The 18772-nt window shown below is 40.9% G+C and overlaps 1 protein-coding gene across 2 annotated transcripts; it reads left to right on the top strand.

The window, feature by feature from the left end:
• The first annotated feature begins 2617 nt into the window (after positions 1-2617).
• On the top strand, positions 2618-17607 carry MFSD14A (major facilitator superfamily domain containing 14A). 2 transcript variants are annotated; one of them, XM_041127753.1, is made up of 13 exons: positions 2792-2864; positions 3242-3552; positions 8408-8503; positions 9610-9672; positions 10281-10408; positions 11520-11634; positions 12795-13013; positions 13273-13386; positions 13872-13943; positions 14440-14552; positions 14735-14832; positions 15450-15613; positions 16286-17607. In XM_041127753.1, the coding sequence occupies exons 2-13, from the start codon at positions 3535-3537 to the stop codon at positions 16490-16492; spliced, it is 1407 nt and encodes a 468-aa protein (XP_040983687.1). In that variant the 5' UTR covers positions 2792-2864; positions 3242-3534; the 3' UTR covers positions 16493-17607. The 2 variants fall into 2 exon arrangements, with proteins under 2 accessions (XP_029888062.1, XP_040983687.1); XM_030032202.2 differs by lacking the exon at positions 3242-3552 and having other exon boundaries at positions 2618-2864.
• The last annotated feature ends 1165 nt before the right edge of the window (positions 17608-18772 follow it).

The raw sequence follows: 18772 nt of genomic DNA, 5'->3' as shown, positions 1-18772 counted from the left end.
CATATCAAAGACCTGAACAAAGTTCACAACACATTGCTATAGTCGGTGGATAACGTGTTTCCCTGTCCTTTCCAGAGATATATATAATAAAATCGGGTCATTTCACCAGCTATGCACCAATAATTTTCAGGACACTTCATTCCTGTCAGTTCCTTTTGTCAGTTCCGCTCTCGTCTTAGTGATCATATGCAGCATGATTTACACTGAAATTTTTAGGCCATTAGGTGACAGAAATGAATTATTCATCAACTAACCAAAGGAGCATTGCTGGTACAGACTACTGGGATGCAGGGGACAGTGTTCTTTGAGTTTTGCCTAAAGGCAATCTGTAGGAGTCTTAACTGAAACCATTGAAACCATCATCTGTCTGTGCTTTAGAATCGAGTGTTTCCCTTGGGGAGATGGTAAGTACTTTGTCCATTTTCATTCCGCTTCCAAAGAGGTGGTAATATCTTCTAGAGCTAGCAGGTAGTATTAAGCATATACTTTGTACAGAAGGTTGAACTCTACAGGTGTTTAGATGTAACAGACAATTTTTGTTTCTCTTCTTCAGGAGATTAAATGTTTGTCAGGATTTTGTGTCTCAAATAATGGCAGAGTGGATTATGTCAGGACTTAACCTAGGTAAGTGGAGTTTGATATTTGAAAACGTGTAGCTGGCTGAAATTCATGACAGCAAAAGCAAGTTGTATTTATCTAGAGTTTATTCTAAATTTAGGAATTCTTACTTGAATCGTCTGCTCAGCCTCCATGAGCAAACTTGATATTTAAGATGCATTTATTTTGGGATAATGACATCAGCAACAGGGCCTGGTCTAATATAAAGGTGTGGGTAGAAAAACAGCCGTTAATCAGCCTAGTTGCAAAATGTCTTTGCTGAGATGTAGTTGTGTTAAACTTTATGTGAGTTCCTTACATGTCATGTACATGACTGCGTGTGACTTTCCCACCAAAATGTAACAGCACTCTCTGCAATGAGTAGACTTGAAACCATGCCAAAATTTTAGGACCCCTCTCCTTTTCAAGTAGAAGGGGTGAGAAACCATGGAACAGAATTGTCACATACTTGGCATAACTTAGGAGGACTTGTAACAAATGACTGATAATAGCAATGACTGCAAACATCCTTTTTCCCCTATGGGTAGCCCTGTGGATCCACGCTTTTTATCATGAGCTAGAGTCTACTTGCCTTTGTCTTGCTGTGAGATCAGAGTAGATCCATTGGCCTGAGTAGGGCTGCACTTCATGAAATTCTAAATTCCTTTAAAGCTGCATTATGATAAGAGGGTACTTGGTGTCAAGGCTAATCGTTTAACTTAAGCCAGTGTGGTCTTAAGTGGTAAGTGATTTACACCCCTTTGTTACCATAGTGGTGTCAGTGCTGTAAGGGAGCTAGAGTACAGGTCCGTACCTTATGGTCGAGGTTCAGCATCGCAGACGCTGTTTGTATGGACAGGGAAAATGTTAATGTGTGGCTCAGGTTTTTGGGGAAACAGGGATGTCACAGGAGCTGGGGAGATAGCAGTAAGAGGGCTGGAAGATGGGAGACTGAGTGAAAAAGAACATACAGAAAAGACTGGTATGTGGATATGGCCATGGAGAGTTGTGTCTGAGGTCATGAATGTAATAGTACTGGATGTGGAAAGATGTTGCTCCGTTTAGTGCCACCAGACATCAGCGGTGAAAGAATTTGAACTATAAGTCACATAAAAATTAATAATAATAGCACACATTTCTGAAAGATTTTCTCCACTAACGGGTACGATGCCTTGGGAAAGCCGATCCCTGTTACCTTATTACGCGCAGGCTCTGTGGTAAATCAGGACCTGAAACGGCCTGCCCATTGGAAGTTGTTAAAACTTCCGTAAGCTAAGTCTAAAACTTGAGAGTAAGAAAGCAGAATGTCTCCAAGTTGGATTTTTAAGATGGATTATATCTGTGGTTATGTACTTTGGCTCTAGAAAATGTCTTCTGATGTCTAACAGGTATATCCAGTCAGAGCTGCCTTTTTTTGCTCCTTTTTCCCAGGCCCCTCAGCCACTGGGGGAGGGAGGAAAGGGCGGGAAACAATCCTTTCGGTTCGACTCGAGGCGGGGCAGGCACAAGCTCGGGAGGATTGATGCTTGCAGAAGCGTGTGAGAAACTGGGGCTTCTGCGGGGCGGAAGAGGCCACCACAGTGTATTTTGAAATGCCGGCGTTGTCTGGATAGGGGATAAAGTCAAGTGCCTCCGGCAGTAGGGGTGGGGGATCGGTGTGCCAAAAGAAAGATGGAGGCTGTTGAGGAGAGGTAGCACGGAACGGCGGAGGGGCTCCGTCTCCCTCGGGCACTGCGGCCGGGCACCGCCGCGCCGCGCCGGCTGCCCGGGGCCGGGGCGCTGGCCCTGTCGGCCGCGTCACAGCGAACCGCACGGCTCCTGGCAGCAGTCTCTTCTCTTTTATTTTTTTAAATGTATTTATTTTTTCCATCAATGGTTTTCCACCCATTAATTTTTCGACCGGCACCGAGGCGAGGCCCCGCCTGCCCTGGCGCGGCGGGCCCGGGGAAAGGGCGGGCGGCCGGCGGCGTCCTGCGCACGTGACCGGCGGCCGGCCAATGGGGCGATCGCGTGATGCGCGGCTGCGGCCGCTGCGCCCGAGGGTGGCTGGCCAAGATGGCGACGGGTGCGTGAGCGGTGGCGGCGGCCGCGCGGGGAGGGGAGGCGAAGGCGAAGGCCCGGCTGCTGGGGAGGGTCTGCTGCTGCCCCCCCCCCCCCCCCCGGGGCTGTAGGATGGTAAAATGACCCAGGGGGGCAAGAAGAAGAAACGCGCCGTGAACCGCAGTATCATGCTGGCCAAGAAGATCATCATTAAGGACGGCGGGACGGTGAGGCCGGGCGGGGCCGGGGGCGCGGGGGGGGGGGCGGCGGCGGCGGAGCCCTGGCTTCCGCGGCGGTGCGGAGGGCTGGCAGCGGCCGGGCAGGGGGCCGAGGCAGGGGCGGGGCGGGGGTACCGGTGTGCCCGCGGGCCTCGGGCAGCCGCGGCTGGCGGCATGCGAGCGGGCCGTGCTCCGGCGGCGAGCTGAGCTCTGCGGCGGGGTTTCGGTTTCGTTTATGGTGCGGGCTGGTGCAGCCCCCGGTAGCTTCGTTCCGGCACCCCGGGCGGGTGTCCTTGAGGCCGTTGCCCGAGAAGCACCTGTAAGGGCGTCGGGCTGGTTCAGGTCGTCTGCGGAAATGCTCTTTCTCAGCGTGGGCCGATTTTTAGGGCTCGGGAGCAAGTGTCGTCTCAGGAGTTAGGCGTCCGTAACTGCAGATCGCTTACGTTTGTCCGAGATGGGGCGGGTACGTGTCTAAACCGAACTTTACCTCGAAAACGATTGAAACGAATCTTTGCGGAAGGAAGATCTGCTGAGAAGCCAGCTGTATGCTTGGGAGCAGCAGTTGGCTGCGCGACTGCCCGGGACGGTGCGGGCAGACAGCTGGCCATTGTGAAGGAAAGCAGGAAGCGGCGAGTGTGGTTGGGATGCAGTCCTGCCGGCGGTGCAGAGCCCGCCTGGGATGGGCTTTGCCCGCACGGTGAGTGGATCGCCATCGCGGCAGCCTTCTGTCCTCTCTGTTTCTATAGTCTGAGAAAGAACAGGCCAGCGAGTGGGACAGTCCTGCGTCAGAGAAGTCCCGTAAAGGGTGCCTGGAAGAAGTGTTTTGCAGTTCCCTCCTGCTATCTTGCTTCCTCGTAAATACATTTTAGAAAGAAGAAGCTGTTAAGTGATTTGGCTGCTGGAGCTTGGTTTTCTTTAATTGATGAGTAGGATTACTTCCAATGTATCATTGGCCCTGGATTTTTTCCACAGTGTAGCATTGTGTAGCTTTGATGTGCACTCTTCTAAATACAGTATCGTTTCTTCAAATAAAGAGACATCTTGACAGACCAAATCGCTAGTGGCCCTTCAGTTTGTCTTTTTGGAACAAAAATGGAGAAGAGGGAGGTGTCAGAGTCACTATGGTTGTTCTTCAAACTGGTGACCAACTGTCTGGATTACTTGGTGGTAAGAAGCAAAACTAATTCCAGTGGTGGATGTTGATGTTTTCCAGGACATGCTTTCCTGCTTTTTGTAAAGATAGAAATGTATGAGATTACCTTGTACAAATGTTAAATGCAAATATTTTAGAATGAGTAATAGAAGCAGAGTAAATGTAGTTACTCCTGGGACATGGTGCTTCAGAATTTCTCTCTGGAGTAATCCTTGATTAAAATACAATATACTTCTAAGCATCCTTTATCTCTTAACTTTAACTTTCTTTTGCCAAGAGAGGAGAAAGGCTATTATGTAACCGCATTCAGTGATACTTCGGGTGCTGTTCAGTGTCTACTACCAGTTTCAAAAGCAGAGTGCAAGCTTGCATGAGTTCTGTGTGATTTTTAGTTGTTTTGAAAACAGTGGGAAAATGGGCTATAAACATTAGACGAAGGTGTGTAGATTGTTGTTAGATAACAAAAATACCAGCTTGTGATGTTTTCTGCCTTCAAATAGATGTTTTGAGAATTTATTTGTTTTAAATACGTTTTTAAAGTTATGAAGTCTGGTATAGCAGAGTACTCTTTATAATGACAGCAAAAACTTCAAGCTTGGGTATTTTTTTTTAACGTTTGCTGAAACATTTAATTAGCCTTCTCTGCTCAGTCTCCTTAGCTGCTTTGCTTACACAACATGCTATGTGACATTATGGGAAACATGTAAATGAAAATGGCCCATGTCTTGAATGACTCCAACTGGCAAACCAGTAATTCATCAAGCATCTAAGTGTACAGTCTCCAGCCTGATTGGTTTGTTTTGAAACTATTTGACATCAAAGAAAACTGTGTGACTCTTTTGCCAGCAAGAATATACAGCTCTTTAATGAGGCAGTGTCACAGGCAAAAAGAGTTTACTGATGGGGAGCTTCAGTCAGTTTAATTCATTGTCACTTCTAGTCACTGATTCTGATGTGGAATGAAAAAAAAACAAGCAGAAGCGGAGAAAATCACCCATTGCGTCTGCAGAGGCTCTCCTCCTGCCACAGGTTACGCAGGGTCCCCTTGGCGAGGCAGTGGGTGGTGCAGGAGGTTGGATTGCTACATGGTGGTCTTTTTGTGTTGTTCTCTTTGCAGCTTAGTTAGTAGCTGTATCACAGAAAAAAATGTGTAATGGTGTGTGTACTCAAGTGTGTGTTGTCAGATTCACTGAAGAAGAGGCAGTAACACCACTGAAGTGGTTTCAACACTGTTCTTAATTTTGCCTTCCTTTATGACCAGTTGAAATTCATCCTATGTAAGATTATGCATTTTTGAAGCAGTTGTGAAATGGATTAGGAGGTACACGCCTGGGCAATGCTGGAGAGAATTAGAGCTTAGTACTTTCTTTGGTGCCTTTTCCTTTGCAGCTGAGGAGCAGCAGCTATGATCTTATATCTGATGCCTCTGTTGCTTTGATAGTTATTCTGTTTTTGTCAGATGTGTGTTCTTATGGTTCCCAGGCATAGACGCGTTTTATCACTGGCATGACTGACAGTACAAAGTGTTTGGTTAAAGACATTTTCTCTCTAACTAGAGAAGGGGGCATTCTTAGAGCACTATTTTGTGCCACAGATTTTGCCAAATGTAAATACACTCTGCTCTGGCTACATGGTTGCAGAGAAAGGTTGCTATTACTCTGGTTGGAACATCTCAGTTCCAGGTTGTTCACACAGACGGTCCCTATCTTTTATCTCCAGGTGTAAGGCCTTCTGATTTGGTTGCACTTAGGTATTGGGTTACATTACACTACATGAGCCAGTTTGTAAAGCACAGCAGGTTTGTAGAGTTAAGACAGGGCTGAATACCCAGCCCCTGCACTATGCATGTTTGGGTAGGAGAGTACATCATGCTGGTACTTGAAGTCTTGTGGACTGAATGCACATAATGTATCTTAATGCACTGTAATGTAACCACTTATTAATCTCCTTCCGTCTTTCTTTCACCTCAGGAGTACTTTTGCTACTTCATAGTTGCAACAATCTTTAAAAATAGCTATAGAGGTGATGGTCTAAATGTGACTAAATTACTTCTTTTTTTATAGGTAAGAACAAATAACAATACCTGTGATAAGTGAGCATTAGCAACAAGAAAGCAAGGAAGTTTAACCCTAGTGATTTAAATGTCAGTTCTGTTTGTTTCTGCCAATGTAATGGAAACATCTGATAAGGTTGCTTACAGCTGGATGACAAGGCAGAGGGCAGCCAGTCACCTGCTTGAATGCCTCAAATTGCCAACGCTTTAGCTGTGCAGAACAGCCACTGGTTTCATTCTGCTGTTTTGGTTTGCTGTTTTGGAACAGCCACTGGTTTCATTCTGCTGTTTTGGTCTGAGTAGCTGCCCAGAACTGGATCAGGGTGGCATAGAGATGGATGGCTGTTGAGCTTGTGTTTGCTGTATGTGAACAGTGCTTTTGACCCCTGGTGCTTGGAGGGGCAGGGATGGATGGTTTGTGACTCCTACCTCACCATCTGTAATACTTTGGGGAGTCATGAGCCAGCAACTTGATAGGAATCTGGGGACTATGAGAGTGAACCTGATTTTCTGTATGAGACTGAGCCAAACAACCAAGATTGTTACTTATGGTTTGTGCGGAGCTGGATAAATTTTTAACCCAAAACTACAGTAAGGGTTGTGGGTGGAAAGGGAAAGGAATTGTGGGAAGTGAAGATCATTATAGCCACTTTCTGTACCTATAAAGACTGTGAATTTACCTCCTTAAAATAATAGGCTGAAAAAATAGCAGAAATATCTGTATGGTATGTCTGTATTTACTGAAGAGGGCTTGGGAAAGAAAAACAGCACAGTGCTAAGGTACTTTTGTAGCTCACCTTTTAGGTATTGATATGGTTACTTTTGAAAATTATGATCTTTTCTAGCAATAGGGCTGAATGGCCAGTGTGTTTTTCTGTATTTCCTACGGTTGTTCGAAAGGCTTATTTTTTTTTTCTGTGTTGAAAGTATATTGGAATCTGGAAAGAAAAGCTAGGTATGACTTGCATAAATCTTGTAATAAAAGAAAGACTCTAGTATTATGTAACTGAAACTTAAAATTGTGTAGTATTCAAGGTTGGAAGACACCTCTGAACATCTCTAATCCAACTACCCACTCTCTTCCCCCAGACAGGGTCAGCTGGAGCAGTTTGCTTAGGGCTGTGTCCAGTCAAGCATGGGGCATGGAGATTTCACAACCTCACTGGGCAGCCTGTTTCCAGGGGTTGGTTTTGTTCAAGTTTTAACTTTAACTTGAACTTTAGGATTTCCTGTATTTCAGTGTGCACCTCCGGTCCTGTCACTGACACCTCTGAGAAGAGCCTGGGTGTGTTGTCTTTACTCCCTCCGGTCAGATACTTATACACACGTTGATAAGATCCCCCTGAGCCTTCTTGAGAAGCAGCTGAGGACCTTAGCCTGTGTGTGTTTGCTTAGTATAAATCCTAGGTCTAATCAAATTGGCCACTCTGTTAGTAACTCACCTTCACACAAAGCCAGGAAAGTAGATGTTAAGGCAGCACTTCTAAGCTTAAAGAATGCATATGAGATTTCTGATGAGTTGTTCATGCTACCTTCATATGACAATAATTAGTGCACCGTTTCCTCAATTTGCAAATGATAAACTGTGGCATGTTGTTTGACAGGGTAGCATTTACAGAGTATATGAGATGAGCAGGTTGTCCCACCCATGGTCTTTTTGTTCTCCTCAAAAGCTACTTCTGATTATACTAAATCACCTAAGAATCTGAAGTTCCTTATTTCAAATCTTTTATCCAGCTCTCTTCTTACATTTGAAGCACATTGTAGCTAATAGGCCTGCTCTCAGTATTTGGGAAGCAGTCAGTGCTGTTCCTGAGATTCACTTCTGGCATTCATTATTTCAGTTTTTCTTTCCTGATTTAGAGCTATCAAAATTTTGTACGTAGCCATGGTGCCTTTTAGTAACAGAAGTACTATAAAGCTGTTTGATAGAGCTGGTGATTAGACTTTGGGATAGCCGAGTGTGAACACTACCACGTTTTGAAATTATGAAAACTTGATTTCCATGCAGCATTGTGTGGGCTTAAGCATTTTTCTCAAGGAAAAGGAACTAATTCTCCGAAGAAGAGTCTGTTTCTGCTTTCAGTAGCATCCTTGTTTCCCAGACTGGCAGTATAAGTGGTTTATTTTTTTAATTTGAGATGGGAGCACACTTTGTGTTCTCTGGAGGATTAAGACACTATAGGACGTTGGCAGCAAAGGGTTAAAAAGGGAATTTCACTCAGTACCAGTTAGCTTGAGTCCTGTTTCATTTCTTAATCCTTCTGTTTATAGCGTTCACATGCATTTCTTGTGACTGTGATAGATTGTTAGATGTTTAATTACCTGTTTTTTCCCTTGCTTTAGCCTCAAGGAATAGGTTCACCGAGCGTTTACCATGCTGTTATAGTGATCTTCTTGGAGTTTTTTGCTTGGGGACTCTTGACAGCACCCACTCTGGTGGTAAGTGATATGCTTAAGCTTTTTCTCACTGTATGGGAAATAGGGCAGTTACTGCAAAGGCACTGAACATCTTCTGAATTCAATGAAAATTACATATCATAGAACTGCTCTGTTGTGCAAGTGAAAAGTTTTGTGTTTTTACATGGAATCAGGAATTCAAAATTATTTCATTAAAGCAGTGTAATGATGCAGTATAGCTGTTTATGTGCAAGCTGGCTAATGGTCAAGCTTACATGTAAATATTTTCTGACTTGAAACCAGTAAGACAGTAATGAAATTATCTTTCCTTTCAAGATGCTACAAAAAGTTGACACATTACAAACGTAAGGACAAAAATACACTTGAAATTTGGTAAAATTATGCAAGCGTGTGTGTGTAGGCAGGGAGATGTGCTGTGCTTGAAACAGAAGCTTCAGAGCTCAGACCCTGTTACACCAGTCAAAGCTTCCCTATGATTAGCAAGACAGTCATACCAATGTGTTTGTACCAAATTATTTTCTAATGTAGTTTGTTGCTTTCCATTTGGATTTAATCTTTGAGAGTGGCATATGCTTACAAATTAAAAGGAGCAAAGGCTTAAAGATCTCCAAGCAAACTCCACCTAAAATGCAGTCTTGGTGCGGCTCTGTAAGCTGATGTTAACCATGAGCAGTCTCTTGGATATAAACTGCACATCCATCACTGAATGGAATCTGCCTCACATAATAAAAGTCAGACTGAGAGAGGTGCCTGTTTTAACCTGTGTGTCTAGGCTCTGGTCACTGAATTGATAACACAGTAACATGCAGAGAGTCTGGTCTGAGATAATTTTCTAGGTTCTCTGTGGTGTGTTTAGGTTTCAGACACAAAAGTTGGAAGACATGGATCCTTCCCAAAGTGTTGAGAGACCCGAGGTCCCTATCAAGTAAAGCTAAAATCTCAAAATACCTTCCATGTGAATTAAAGATTAAATACATTATTTGTGGTGTGTCTTTTTTTTTTTCTTTCCCTGTATTCTATGAAAATAGAAAACTACCGTGCGTGTGCCACTGTAGAAGCTGGATGCATCATGAGCAATATTTGTAGTTAATATTGTGTAAATGACAGTGTTCATATTTCTTCTCCAGGTTTTGCATGAAACCTTCCCAAAACATACATTTCTAATGAATGGTCTAATTCAAGGAGTAAAGGTAAGGTGACAAAAATTAATCACAAGTACAATTTAAAGTGAATGGTGGGAGGAATATAGAAATTACTGTCAATTGAGAGAAGCATTCAAGAGGTTTTTCAATATAGTTTTCATGGTATAAATAAAATGGGAATAAATTATTGCTAAAAAAGCAAATATGCATCATTTTACTTTTATTAAGATATTGCTTGGTCTGTACCTGCTGTTTGGGTTCAGCAAATAAAAAGGTATTTGAGTAACCCCAAATGACATACATGGTGTTAAAATTTGAGGATTTTTTTACTTGGAGCTTGTTGTTCCAGTAGGGTATTTTCAATTACTTACATTTATGTGAATTCTAAATATATAAAACACTGTTGATGAAACTGCTAGTATGACTGGATCATCTGCAGTTTGTACTTTGTTTAGTTCTGAGGTAACAAATTTCAAATTTTATGTAACAAGACCTGGGATAGATCAGTAATGCTTGACCATATTGCCTTTGATGCATTGTACTGTAGTCATCAACTTTAATAAAAATAGAGCCCAGGCTGCTATCAGATTGTGGTATGGTCAGCTATCACGATTCTAACCACTTAGTTCTAACTTAAAATGTTTCGTTTCATGTAGGGCTTATTATCATTCCTCAGTGCCCCACTCATAGGTGCCCTGTCTGATGTGTGGGGACGGAAGTCCTTTTTGCTGCTAACAGTATTTTTCACCTGCGCACCGATACCACTAATGAAGATCAGCCCATGGTTAGTAAATTTTTTTCACACTAGATTTGTCATTTCTTGTCAATGTTGCTATACAATGCTTATGTTTGTAGCATTGTTGATAAAATATGGTTTGTGCTCCATGGAAGGTTGAGGCTTTAGTATTACTTCAGTGCAAAGTTGGGACAACAGAGTCAAAGTGAAGTAGCTGCCATGAGGCCAAATGCCTTGGTCAGAATTTTAAGAGCTGCTGGTTTTGAGCTCTGTGCTGTAGGCCCCGCTTTCTACTTCAGCACATTGGCAAAAGATACTAGAATGCTTTCCAGTAAACTGTGCAGGTCTTTATTGTGGCCATATTGCTCAAATACTAGCCAACTATGCAGAAATTAAAACCTTATCTAATGCTAGCTAGTGCATGGAGTAACAATTTGTAACCTAAAACGTTGCTGCAATTTTATACTTTTGTTTCTCAGGTTTTAAAATCCACCAGCTTTCATGCCGTGTGCAAGTTAGTAAGCTCTTAACTGGCATGTACGTTCCCCAGGTAGTGCATGAGTCAGAACTGTCAGTGTTGTTTGACTACCCGCGTGCTGTACCTGAGGGTGTAGCTGAAGTAACACAGACTGCACTGACGCAGGGCAGAGCCAGCTGTTCTGGTAGCGCCGTGAGCCTTTTCGGTTTCCTTTCTGGTCACACAGATTGTTCATGGATTCTTCATCCCTTTCCTGGGAAATAGCTTGTTTCTAAGTGTAGACTAATGTTTCAAATAATGAGTGCTAGTGTCTATAGCATAAAGGTAAGGCTAATGTTGAAACCTCTCAATGACCAGATTCTCAAAATACTGAAGTTCCTAATTTGCTTTGGGTCATAGGCATCTGGCTGAAGTTAGTCTAACACCCCATTTCCTAGAAGTACTTAATCACAGCAGCTTTTTGTAGATGTTACAAATTATGCTGTTTATCTGTGTACTCAGTGCGCTAAGGAGGAATTACACAACTCTATCGAGACACATTCGTGTTGGCTTGATCCAAGTTTATCTTAACGTTTATCAGGAAAAGTTGGACAAGATAATTTACTGTTGAACTGTACTTGGATTGCAAATAGAGACTTTTTGTTCTCTTTAGCCATTCTAATTTTTTTACAATGCTCTTAGGTGGTACTTCGCTGTCATCTCTGTCTCTGGAGTTTTTGCAGTGACCTTTTCTGTGGTTTTTGCATATGTAGCAGACATAACCCAAGAACATGAAAGAAGCATGGCCTATGGTTTGGTATGTATTTTTTTGGCTCTGTTCCTGTGGTATTCAGTACTAAACACTTCAGTAGGTAAAGCTTTTCAAAATTGTATTTTTGTTTCTTCTGTGGCAAGCTGATTTTAGTTTGGAGTAAGGTTTTTCTGTTTAATTGTTCTTGTCATCCAGTCCTATATCTCTTGAATATTCTGCTTCTAACTTCAACAAAATACGACCATGTTAAAAGCTGTCTTTCAGATGTCTGTCTTAACAGTTACTGTCAGTGTTAATGATTTAATTTGAGGGGCTTCAGTTATTCCTCCATTGTTTCTCACGCTAGTACTACTCTGTCATCTTTTCAAAAATCTAACCTTTTGTTCCTGGATAATTTTGGAACTGCCATGGTATATCATCTTGACTACTCCTGCTCGTGTCTCCAATCACACTGCTGTGCTTCAGTTCAGAACAAATGTAGCCGAGTAACTTGTCTGTCTTAAGGTCTGACAACTCGCCTCCATTATCTCCTGATAACCTGCCAGATCTTGGGAGCCTCTACCGCCCTGTGTATTATGGATTACCAGAATTACTTGTTCCGTTCAAGTTACAGGATCCATTACCGCATTCAGCAGGAAGAGCCGAAAGCAATGGATGTAGAATTAAATAGTCTCTTTCTGCTTGTACACATCAGAGATTGAGATGTGTTGACAAAGTTCCTTCAGTTTTAAAGTTAACATCTTTCACAACAAGGCCAGCTGGTTAACTGAAAACTACTTTGTGAAGACCCATTGTACTCAGTTGGATTAACCAGCATATTAAATGTAATATGCCCTTGATACATGTGATTTTTTTTTTTTTCTTAACAGGCATTGCGTATTTCACTAATATGAAGATTAAATACAGCTCATCACTTCCCAGAGATATCAGCAGACTGTATAGTTAATTAAACCTAATTATGGCAGTACATGCAAGAGTGCTGTGAGCCTCACATTGCTGTCCACTTACCAAAAAACCCCCCTTTGTTTTCTGTGAAAAATTTTGACTATCCAAAATACAGAGCTGCTACCACATAGTCACAGGAAAGAAGTTACTTTTAATCACTACCTTATTAGAATGGTTAGGCTTCTGAAAATGAGGAAAAGTGGGTAATAATACTGTTGATTTCTATCATTGAAAATCTTACCAGCTGTTATTTGTTCTAGGTTTCAGCAACTTTTGCGGCAAGTTTAGTTACCAGCCCTGCTATTGGTGCCTATCTTGGTCGAGTCTATGGAGACAGCCTGGTTGTGGTCCTGGCTACAGCAATAGCCTTGTTAGACATTTGTTTTATTCTTGTTGCTGTACCAGAATCGCTGCCAGAGAAGATGAGGCCAGCATCCTGGGGAGCACCCATTTCATGGGAACAGGCTGACCCTTTTGCAGTAAGCTATTAAAATACAAATTTTGTTATTTGTAAATGTTGAGCTTTTCAGACAGGGAAGAGACTGAATTTACTATGTTTCAAGCTTGAAAAACAAAGCTCATATTTTTTCAAGTTTAACCTTGTGTTGCTAATACTTTTGCCAACAATCTTGCTAAACATGCAGGGAATGTTTTGGTACCACATAATAGCTTCATTAATTGACATGCTTTTCTGAATATGAAGATGAAATGTTTTATAATACCTTTTTATTGCCGTAGTCACTGAAGAAAGTCGGCCAGGACTCAGTTGTGCTGCTAATCTGCATAACAGTCTTTCTTTCCTACCTCCCAGAGGCAGGTCAATATTCCAGCTTCTTCCTATACCTCAGACAGGTAACTTAATGTTTTGGTATGGATTTGAACAAATGTAAATTTATAGGAAAGTTTTCAGAATTGCTGAATTAATACAGAAAGTATAAATCACTAGTATAATTTAAAAGCTTCCAGCAGCGAACTGAAGTCGTCTTGCTGTTCTGGTTTTGTCTCTTTTTAGAGACAAAAAGAGAGAGAGATGAATGAGTTATAAACCAATTTCTTGTATTTTGTAATTATTTGCATTATTCTTGGGCTATGAGGTTCACTATGTTAAACTGCTTTTTTATTTTTTGAGGAAACCATTTACTTGGTTTCTATGCATGCCCCTTTATTTTTGTATACTTGCTTGATTTAATGGAAAAAAGAAAAACAACTTTTTTTCTAAGTTAGGGAACAGTTGAATAATACTGGTTTTCTGCATTGTGTGTTCCCCCACTGATGTTTGTGACATCATGGTACATGGTTTACAGTTAATAATCAAACTGCCTTTTTTTTTAATATAGATAATGGGATTTTCATCTGAAAGTGTTGCAGCATTTATAGCAGTCCTTGGGATTCTTTCCATTATTGCACAGGTGAGTTACTGTTGTGTATTTTTTTTCATTGATTTGGTAACGTCAAAAGAGCTAAGCATTGTGGAGAACTTCTGTAACACTGCTCACCTTTTCTGTAGCTGTTTTTCTAAGTCTCTTAACAATTGATTAACACTCTTACTTTAACTTAGATGAAAAAACAGCTCACCAGCCAGGGTTTGGTTCATTAATGTCCAAGTGTATTGTGTTGGGAAAACAAAATCCTTTGTGCATCAAAGAAGGGGTAACAGTTTGTTCATATTACTTGCTAAATGATTGCTGTTTTTTTGGTAGAGGCTCCTTGAATACTTGGCAAATACTGCTTTTGGAGAATTTTACTTGGCTTTTAAAAATTAATTTATTTATTTGCATGTATTTAACATTTGGAATAAAATGTTTTGAGGTTTTTTGTTGCTTTTTTAATTTATCTGCATGTATTTAACATTTAGAATAAAATGTTATTCTTGATTTCCCCCCCCACCCCCCCCCTCTCTGTCAGACAATAGTTTTGAGTTTACTTATGCGGTCCATTGGAAATAAAAATACCATCTTACTGGGCCTAGGATTTCAAATACTACAACTTGCATGGTACGGCTTTGGATCAGAACCATGGTACGTAAATTTAATTTTAATATCTAAATGATACAGTATTTTTCTGCATTTTATCCTTTACCCAAGGGAGACACTTAAGTATGTGTACATGTGCATATATACATGCATATATACATACACATGCTCCAAATGCAGAATGCTGTCCACGCAAAGCAGTTATTTTGAGTCTGTATTTTTTGCAGGATGATGTGGGCAGCTGGCGCTGTTGCAGCCATGTCCAGTATTACTTTCCCAGCTGTGAGTGCACTGGTTTCACGAACTGCTGATGCTGACCAACAAGGTAGGTTTTGTCCTAATACTTTGAATTCTAGTCAAAGCATACAGTGAAGACAGACATGTCAGGGTGTTGTCATTGTGCTAGTCAGCCAGCTGGAATCTGGGCACAGAGTAGCCCATACACCTGAGCACAGGTCACAAAATGTTAAAATCCAAGTTACTTGGAAGTTGTAATAAATATGTGGGTGTCAAGTCCTTCTGGCACAGAGGGAAAACATTCAACCGGTCCCAACAGTAGCAAAATATTTAGCATACTTAACATGCTGTTCATTTTCCTCACTATTGACAAAAGTTTGCGTAATTGTGCAGGTTGCATATGGCGCTTTCTCTCCTGTGTGAGATTGATAGCAAGGATATTGTGTATATATACTGGTCTGTGCACAAGCACAGCATGGGAAGTGCTACTCTGTGCCTACAGGGAGATGGAAAAAAAAAACTTGCATATACTATAATGCCAGTTTTTCTGTGCCCCTTGTTTATTGCTACCCATAGTGCAACACCATGTAGAGAAGCTTTCCTGCTTGCATCAGTTTGAAGGTGAATAAGTCTTACTGATCCATTAAAAAGTTAATTATGTATGTATAAATATAGATAGATAACAGCGTATTTCACTTTTCCTAGGTGTTGTTCAAGGGATGATAACAGGAATTCGAGGACTGTGTAATGGTTTGGGACCAGCACTTTATGGTTTTATATTCTATATATTTCATGTTGAACTGAATGAACTCCCCATGCCTGAATCACCATCAGGAGGTAGCGTGGTCACACAATACCATTTACAACAGGTAATCTTTTATTTACTGATTCCAAAAAAGAAATTAGGAAGGGATTATGTGCCCACCAGTTCTTGAATACGATGCTGTATTACATTTTTTTTGTTATGCTAACTGTAAATGAAGCATGTAAAAAGAGGTTCTGAAATCACTTGGGAAGGGTTGTTGATCTGTTTGTTTTTACCTAGCTGGTATGTTTTAGTTTAGCTTTCAAATGGATACAGCTGGTAGTAATTAGACAACCGATGCCCCTTGTAAAGAGAATAGATTGAGGGAAGGATGGACTGATAACAACAGCATCCTGCTCTGCTCTTGTCTCTGACACTGTACTTAGCTCTCTCACCTGTTTTTGTTTTGTTGTCATTTAACCAAGCACTCCATATTTGGTTAGTTCCTAATAGATATTAATTTGTTGAGGAAACGCAGCAGCAAGAACTTGCACTAGCAAAGGAAGTTGGCAAGCATTAATAAGAACCATGTGCTCCCTCTCCTCAATCTTAAGATGCAACATTCTTTCCCTATTTCTTCTAGAAGACTCCACATGGAGACAAATGCTGTGTTGGCTAGTGTAGTGAGAAAAAGTTCTTCCCACTCTTGAAACTTGTGTAACTAGCAATTGTAGTCTGTTAACATGTGTCTAAAGGCTGAGTTAATACTTGGTGGTGTTACTGTTGTTGATTGCAGAATTCTATAATTCCTGGACCCCCGTTCTTATTTGGAGCGTGCTCTGTGCTGCTGGCGCTACTTGTTGCCTTGTTTATTCCTGAACACACAAACCTAAATGTACGATCCAGCAACTGGAAGAAACACTGTGGCAGCCATGGCCATCCCCACAGTCCTCAAGCTCCTGGTGAAGCTAAAGAACCATTATTACAAGATACAAATGTATGACAAAAATCCAGGAAGATCTTCTGGACTTTTTTTTCATCAGCAGTTTGGGATACACATTCCAATTCCATCAAAAATGTCATTTCTTAAGGTAATCTTAAGAAGTATCTTTCTGCATGAAATCCATAGGAATTTAAAAAAAAGAAAAAAAGGAAGTTTCTCCAAAGATGTTGCCACTGAATTAATAAGTTGCTTTTGAAAACAAACTGTTAGGTACTTGTCTCTTGCCATGAAATACTGTTACTTTACATTCTAGTTCAGAGACAAAAAAGAAGAGTCAAGGCATGAGCATGTGTCCTTCTGTCTCCTTAAGGTGGTGAGCTTTAATTCTAGTCATGCTAAGTCTCAATGAGACATACTAGCATCCATGTGGACCCATTCATTTTAATGTTGTAAAATCTTGGGTCAGATGATTCAAAGCCTTAATGTAAATGTACTCAAGTAGGGAGGTGGTGAATTGGTATCATTTATTTTAAAAGTCACATGGCAGGTTTTTTTTTTTAAGTTTGTACTAATATACAAATCACATGAGCACGCTTGCTGAACAGTAAAAGTTATTTTTATGTAAGTGCATTTACTCTTTCTATTTTTGAAAATAAACGGTAGTATCAAACACTTGTTTAAATATTAAGTGGGTGATCTGAGCCTACAACTTTTAATATTGGCTCCAAAACTCTGCTTTCCTAAGTACCGTTTATTATACCACTATCTTTCTGATGTTTGCGTAATCATAAAGGACCTCAAAACTTGAATACACAGACTGAAATATAAGCTGATAGCCTTGAATATGTCCGTGTGCTATATAGTGGCCTTTGAGGACTGTCACAATAACCCTTTTGCATTACAGAGCTAATGTTTTAGTCCTAAATTTTCAGGACCCTTAGTACAGAAGAGAGCTTTATACAATTACTGATGTGAATTTCTCTAAAAGTGTATATTTTTGTGTCCAGTTGTATTATTTAAGTGTTCCTTTGTATAAATTTGTGTATAAAGTATTGTATAGGTTTAAAATGTTTTCATCTTGTGGTTATTGCTTAATGCTTTTTTACCTTTGAACATTCACCATGGTTGACCAAGAGCAAGAAAAAAAATGTAAATATACTGTTAATAAAGTTGAATATTTTAATGAATTTTTAAATAATTGTTAGTGTCTCTTAAAACCTTAATTGATGTTCTGCAGTGTATGTATGTGTGTTATACTTCAGCAGGTGGGAAAAAAAGTCTGGAGTACAGGTGGAGGACTGTGCTTTCTCTGTTAGATAAGGCAGCCTTGAGCATGCTGACTGACTCTTTGTTCAGCAGCACAGGCTGGCTGCAGCTGGCTGATTGGTTCCTTGGGCATCTAACGGCATAGGACTGCAAGAGGAATAGGTCAGTACCAAAGACCCTCAGCCTTTAGGACACTGCAGCTTCTGCCTCCCCTGTGCTGCAATGTTGTTAAGGCTTCCCAGGCCCACTGCGGTTTTGTTTCATTTTAGGTTTGAATGGGACTGGGAGATCTGGAACCTCCCACATTTGAATTACCAGCTTCCTGTTTGATAGCAGCTTATATATACTTCAAAAGAAATAAACCTGATTCACGTTAATTTACATCTACTTAAACTTCTTAACTAGAAATAGTAGCATAAGCACAGACCTTAGAATGAGGTGGCTGCTGTCTGGGGATTGTATGTGCTGGTCCAGTAGCACTGCCTCGCATAGGGAAATGAACAAGTTGGGAAGAAAACTCCCCAAAAAGGCAAGGTGAATATAATAGGACTGTTCTGGCACTTACCTCATCTTGGAATTTCAGTACAGTGGAGATGTTGGTTTGGTACTCTTAAAATTAACATTACTAATCAGAGTTTTTGATAAAAACCATTTAATACTTCCATTGAAACTTACACATGCCAAAACAAGTGAATGTACGTTAACATGGTGCTGATGTATAAACAAATATACACATTTTGCACTGCAAAACAAACCACTTAAATATACAGTCCTCTGGCTGCACTTAAACAACTAAGGTAAAAGGTATGAAATATCTTTAACAAAAGTACGTAAATAGTAATTTTAAAAGTCTGTGTTACAAATACTTGCATGCCCGTTCTTTATTGGGACAGCAAATAAAAGATGGCACAGAATGAAGCTGTTACATGATTCTAGCATTTGAACCCAGGTAGTAAACAAGCTGAATAGACTCAGTCCACCTAAACTTGAGTGTTAAGAGTATCTTAAATTTCTGTACAGTCTTACGGTTGTAAAGTATGATTAGTAAAATTAAAGTAGCTTTTAGGTGTTATG

The sequence above is a fragment of the Aquila chrysaetos genome, chromosome 12 (genome assembly GCF_900496995.4).
Source record: "Aquila chrysaetos chrysaetos chromosome 12, bAquChr1.4, whole genome shotgun sequence".
In the NCBI taxonomy this organism is placed as follows: domain Eukaryota; kingdom Metazoa; phylum Chordata; class Aves; order Accipitriformes; family Accipitridae; genus Aquila; species Aquila chrysaetos.
This window is presented reverse-complemented; position numbering and strand designations above follow the sequence as displayed.

Excerpts from the sequence above, each read along its gene's own strand:
- MFSD14A (XM_030032202.2), top strand. The coding sequence starts at position 2,778 with ATGACCCAGGGGGGCAAGAAGAAGAAACGCGCCGTGAACCGCAGTATC. Across the intron at positions 14,553-14,734 it reads GGCTTTGGATCAGAACCATG|GATGATGTGGGCAGCTGGCG; the intron begins GTACGTAAATTT and ends TATTTTTTGCAG. Across the intron at positions 15,614-16,285 it reads CACAATACCATTTACAACAG|AATTCTATAATTCCTGGACC; the intron begins GTAATCTTTTAT and ends TGTTGATTGCAG.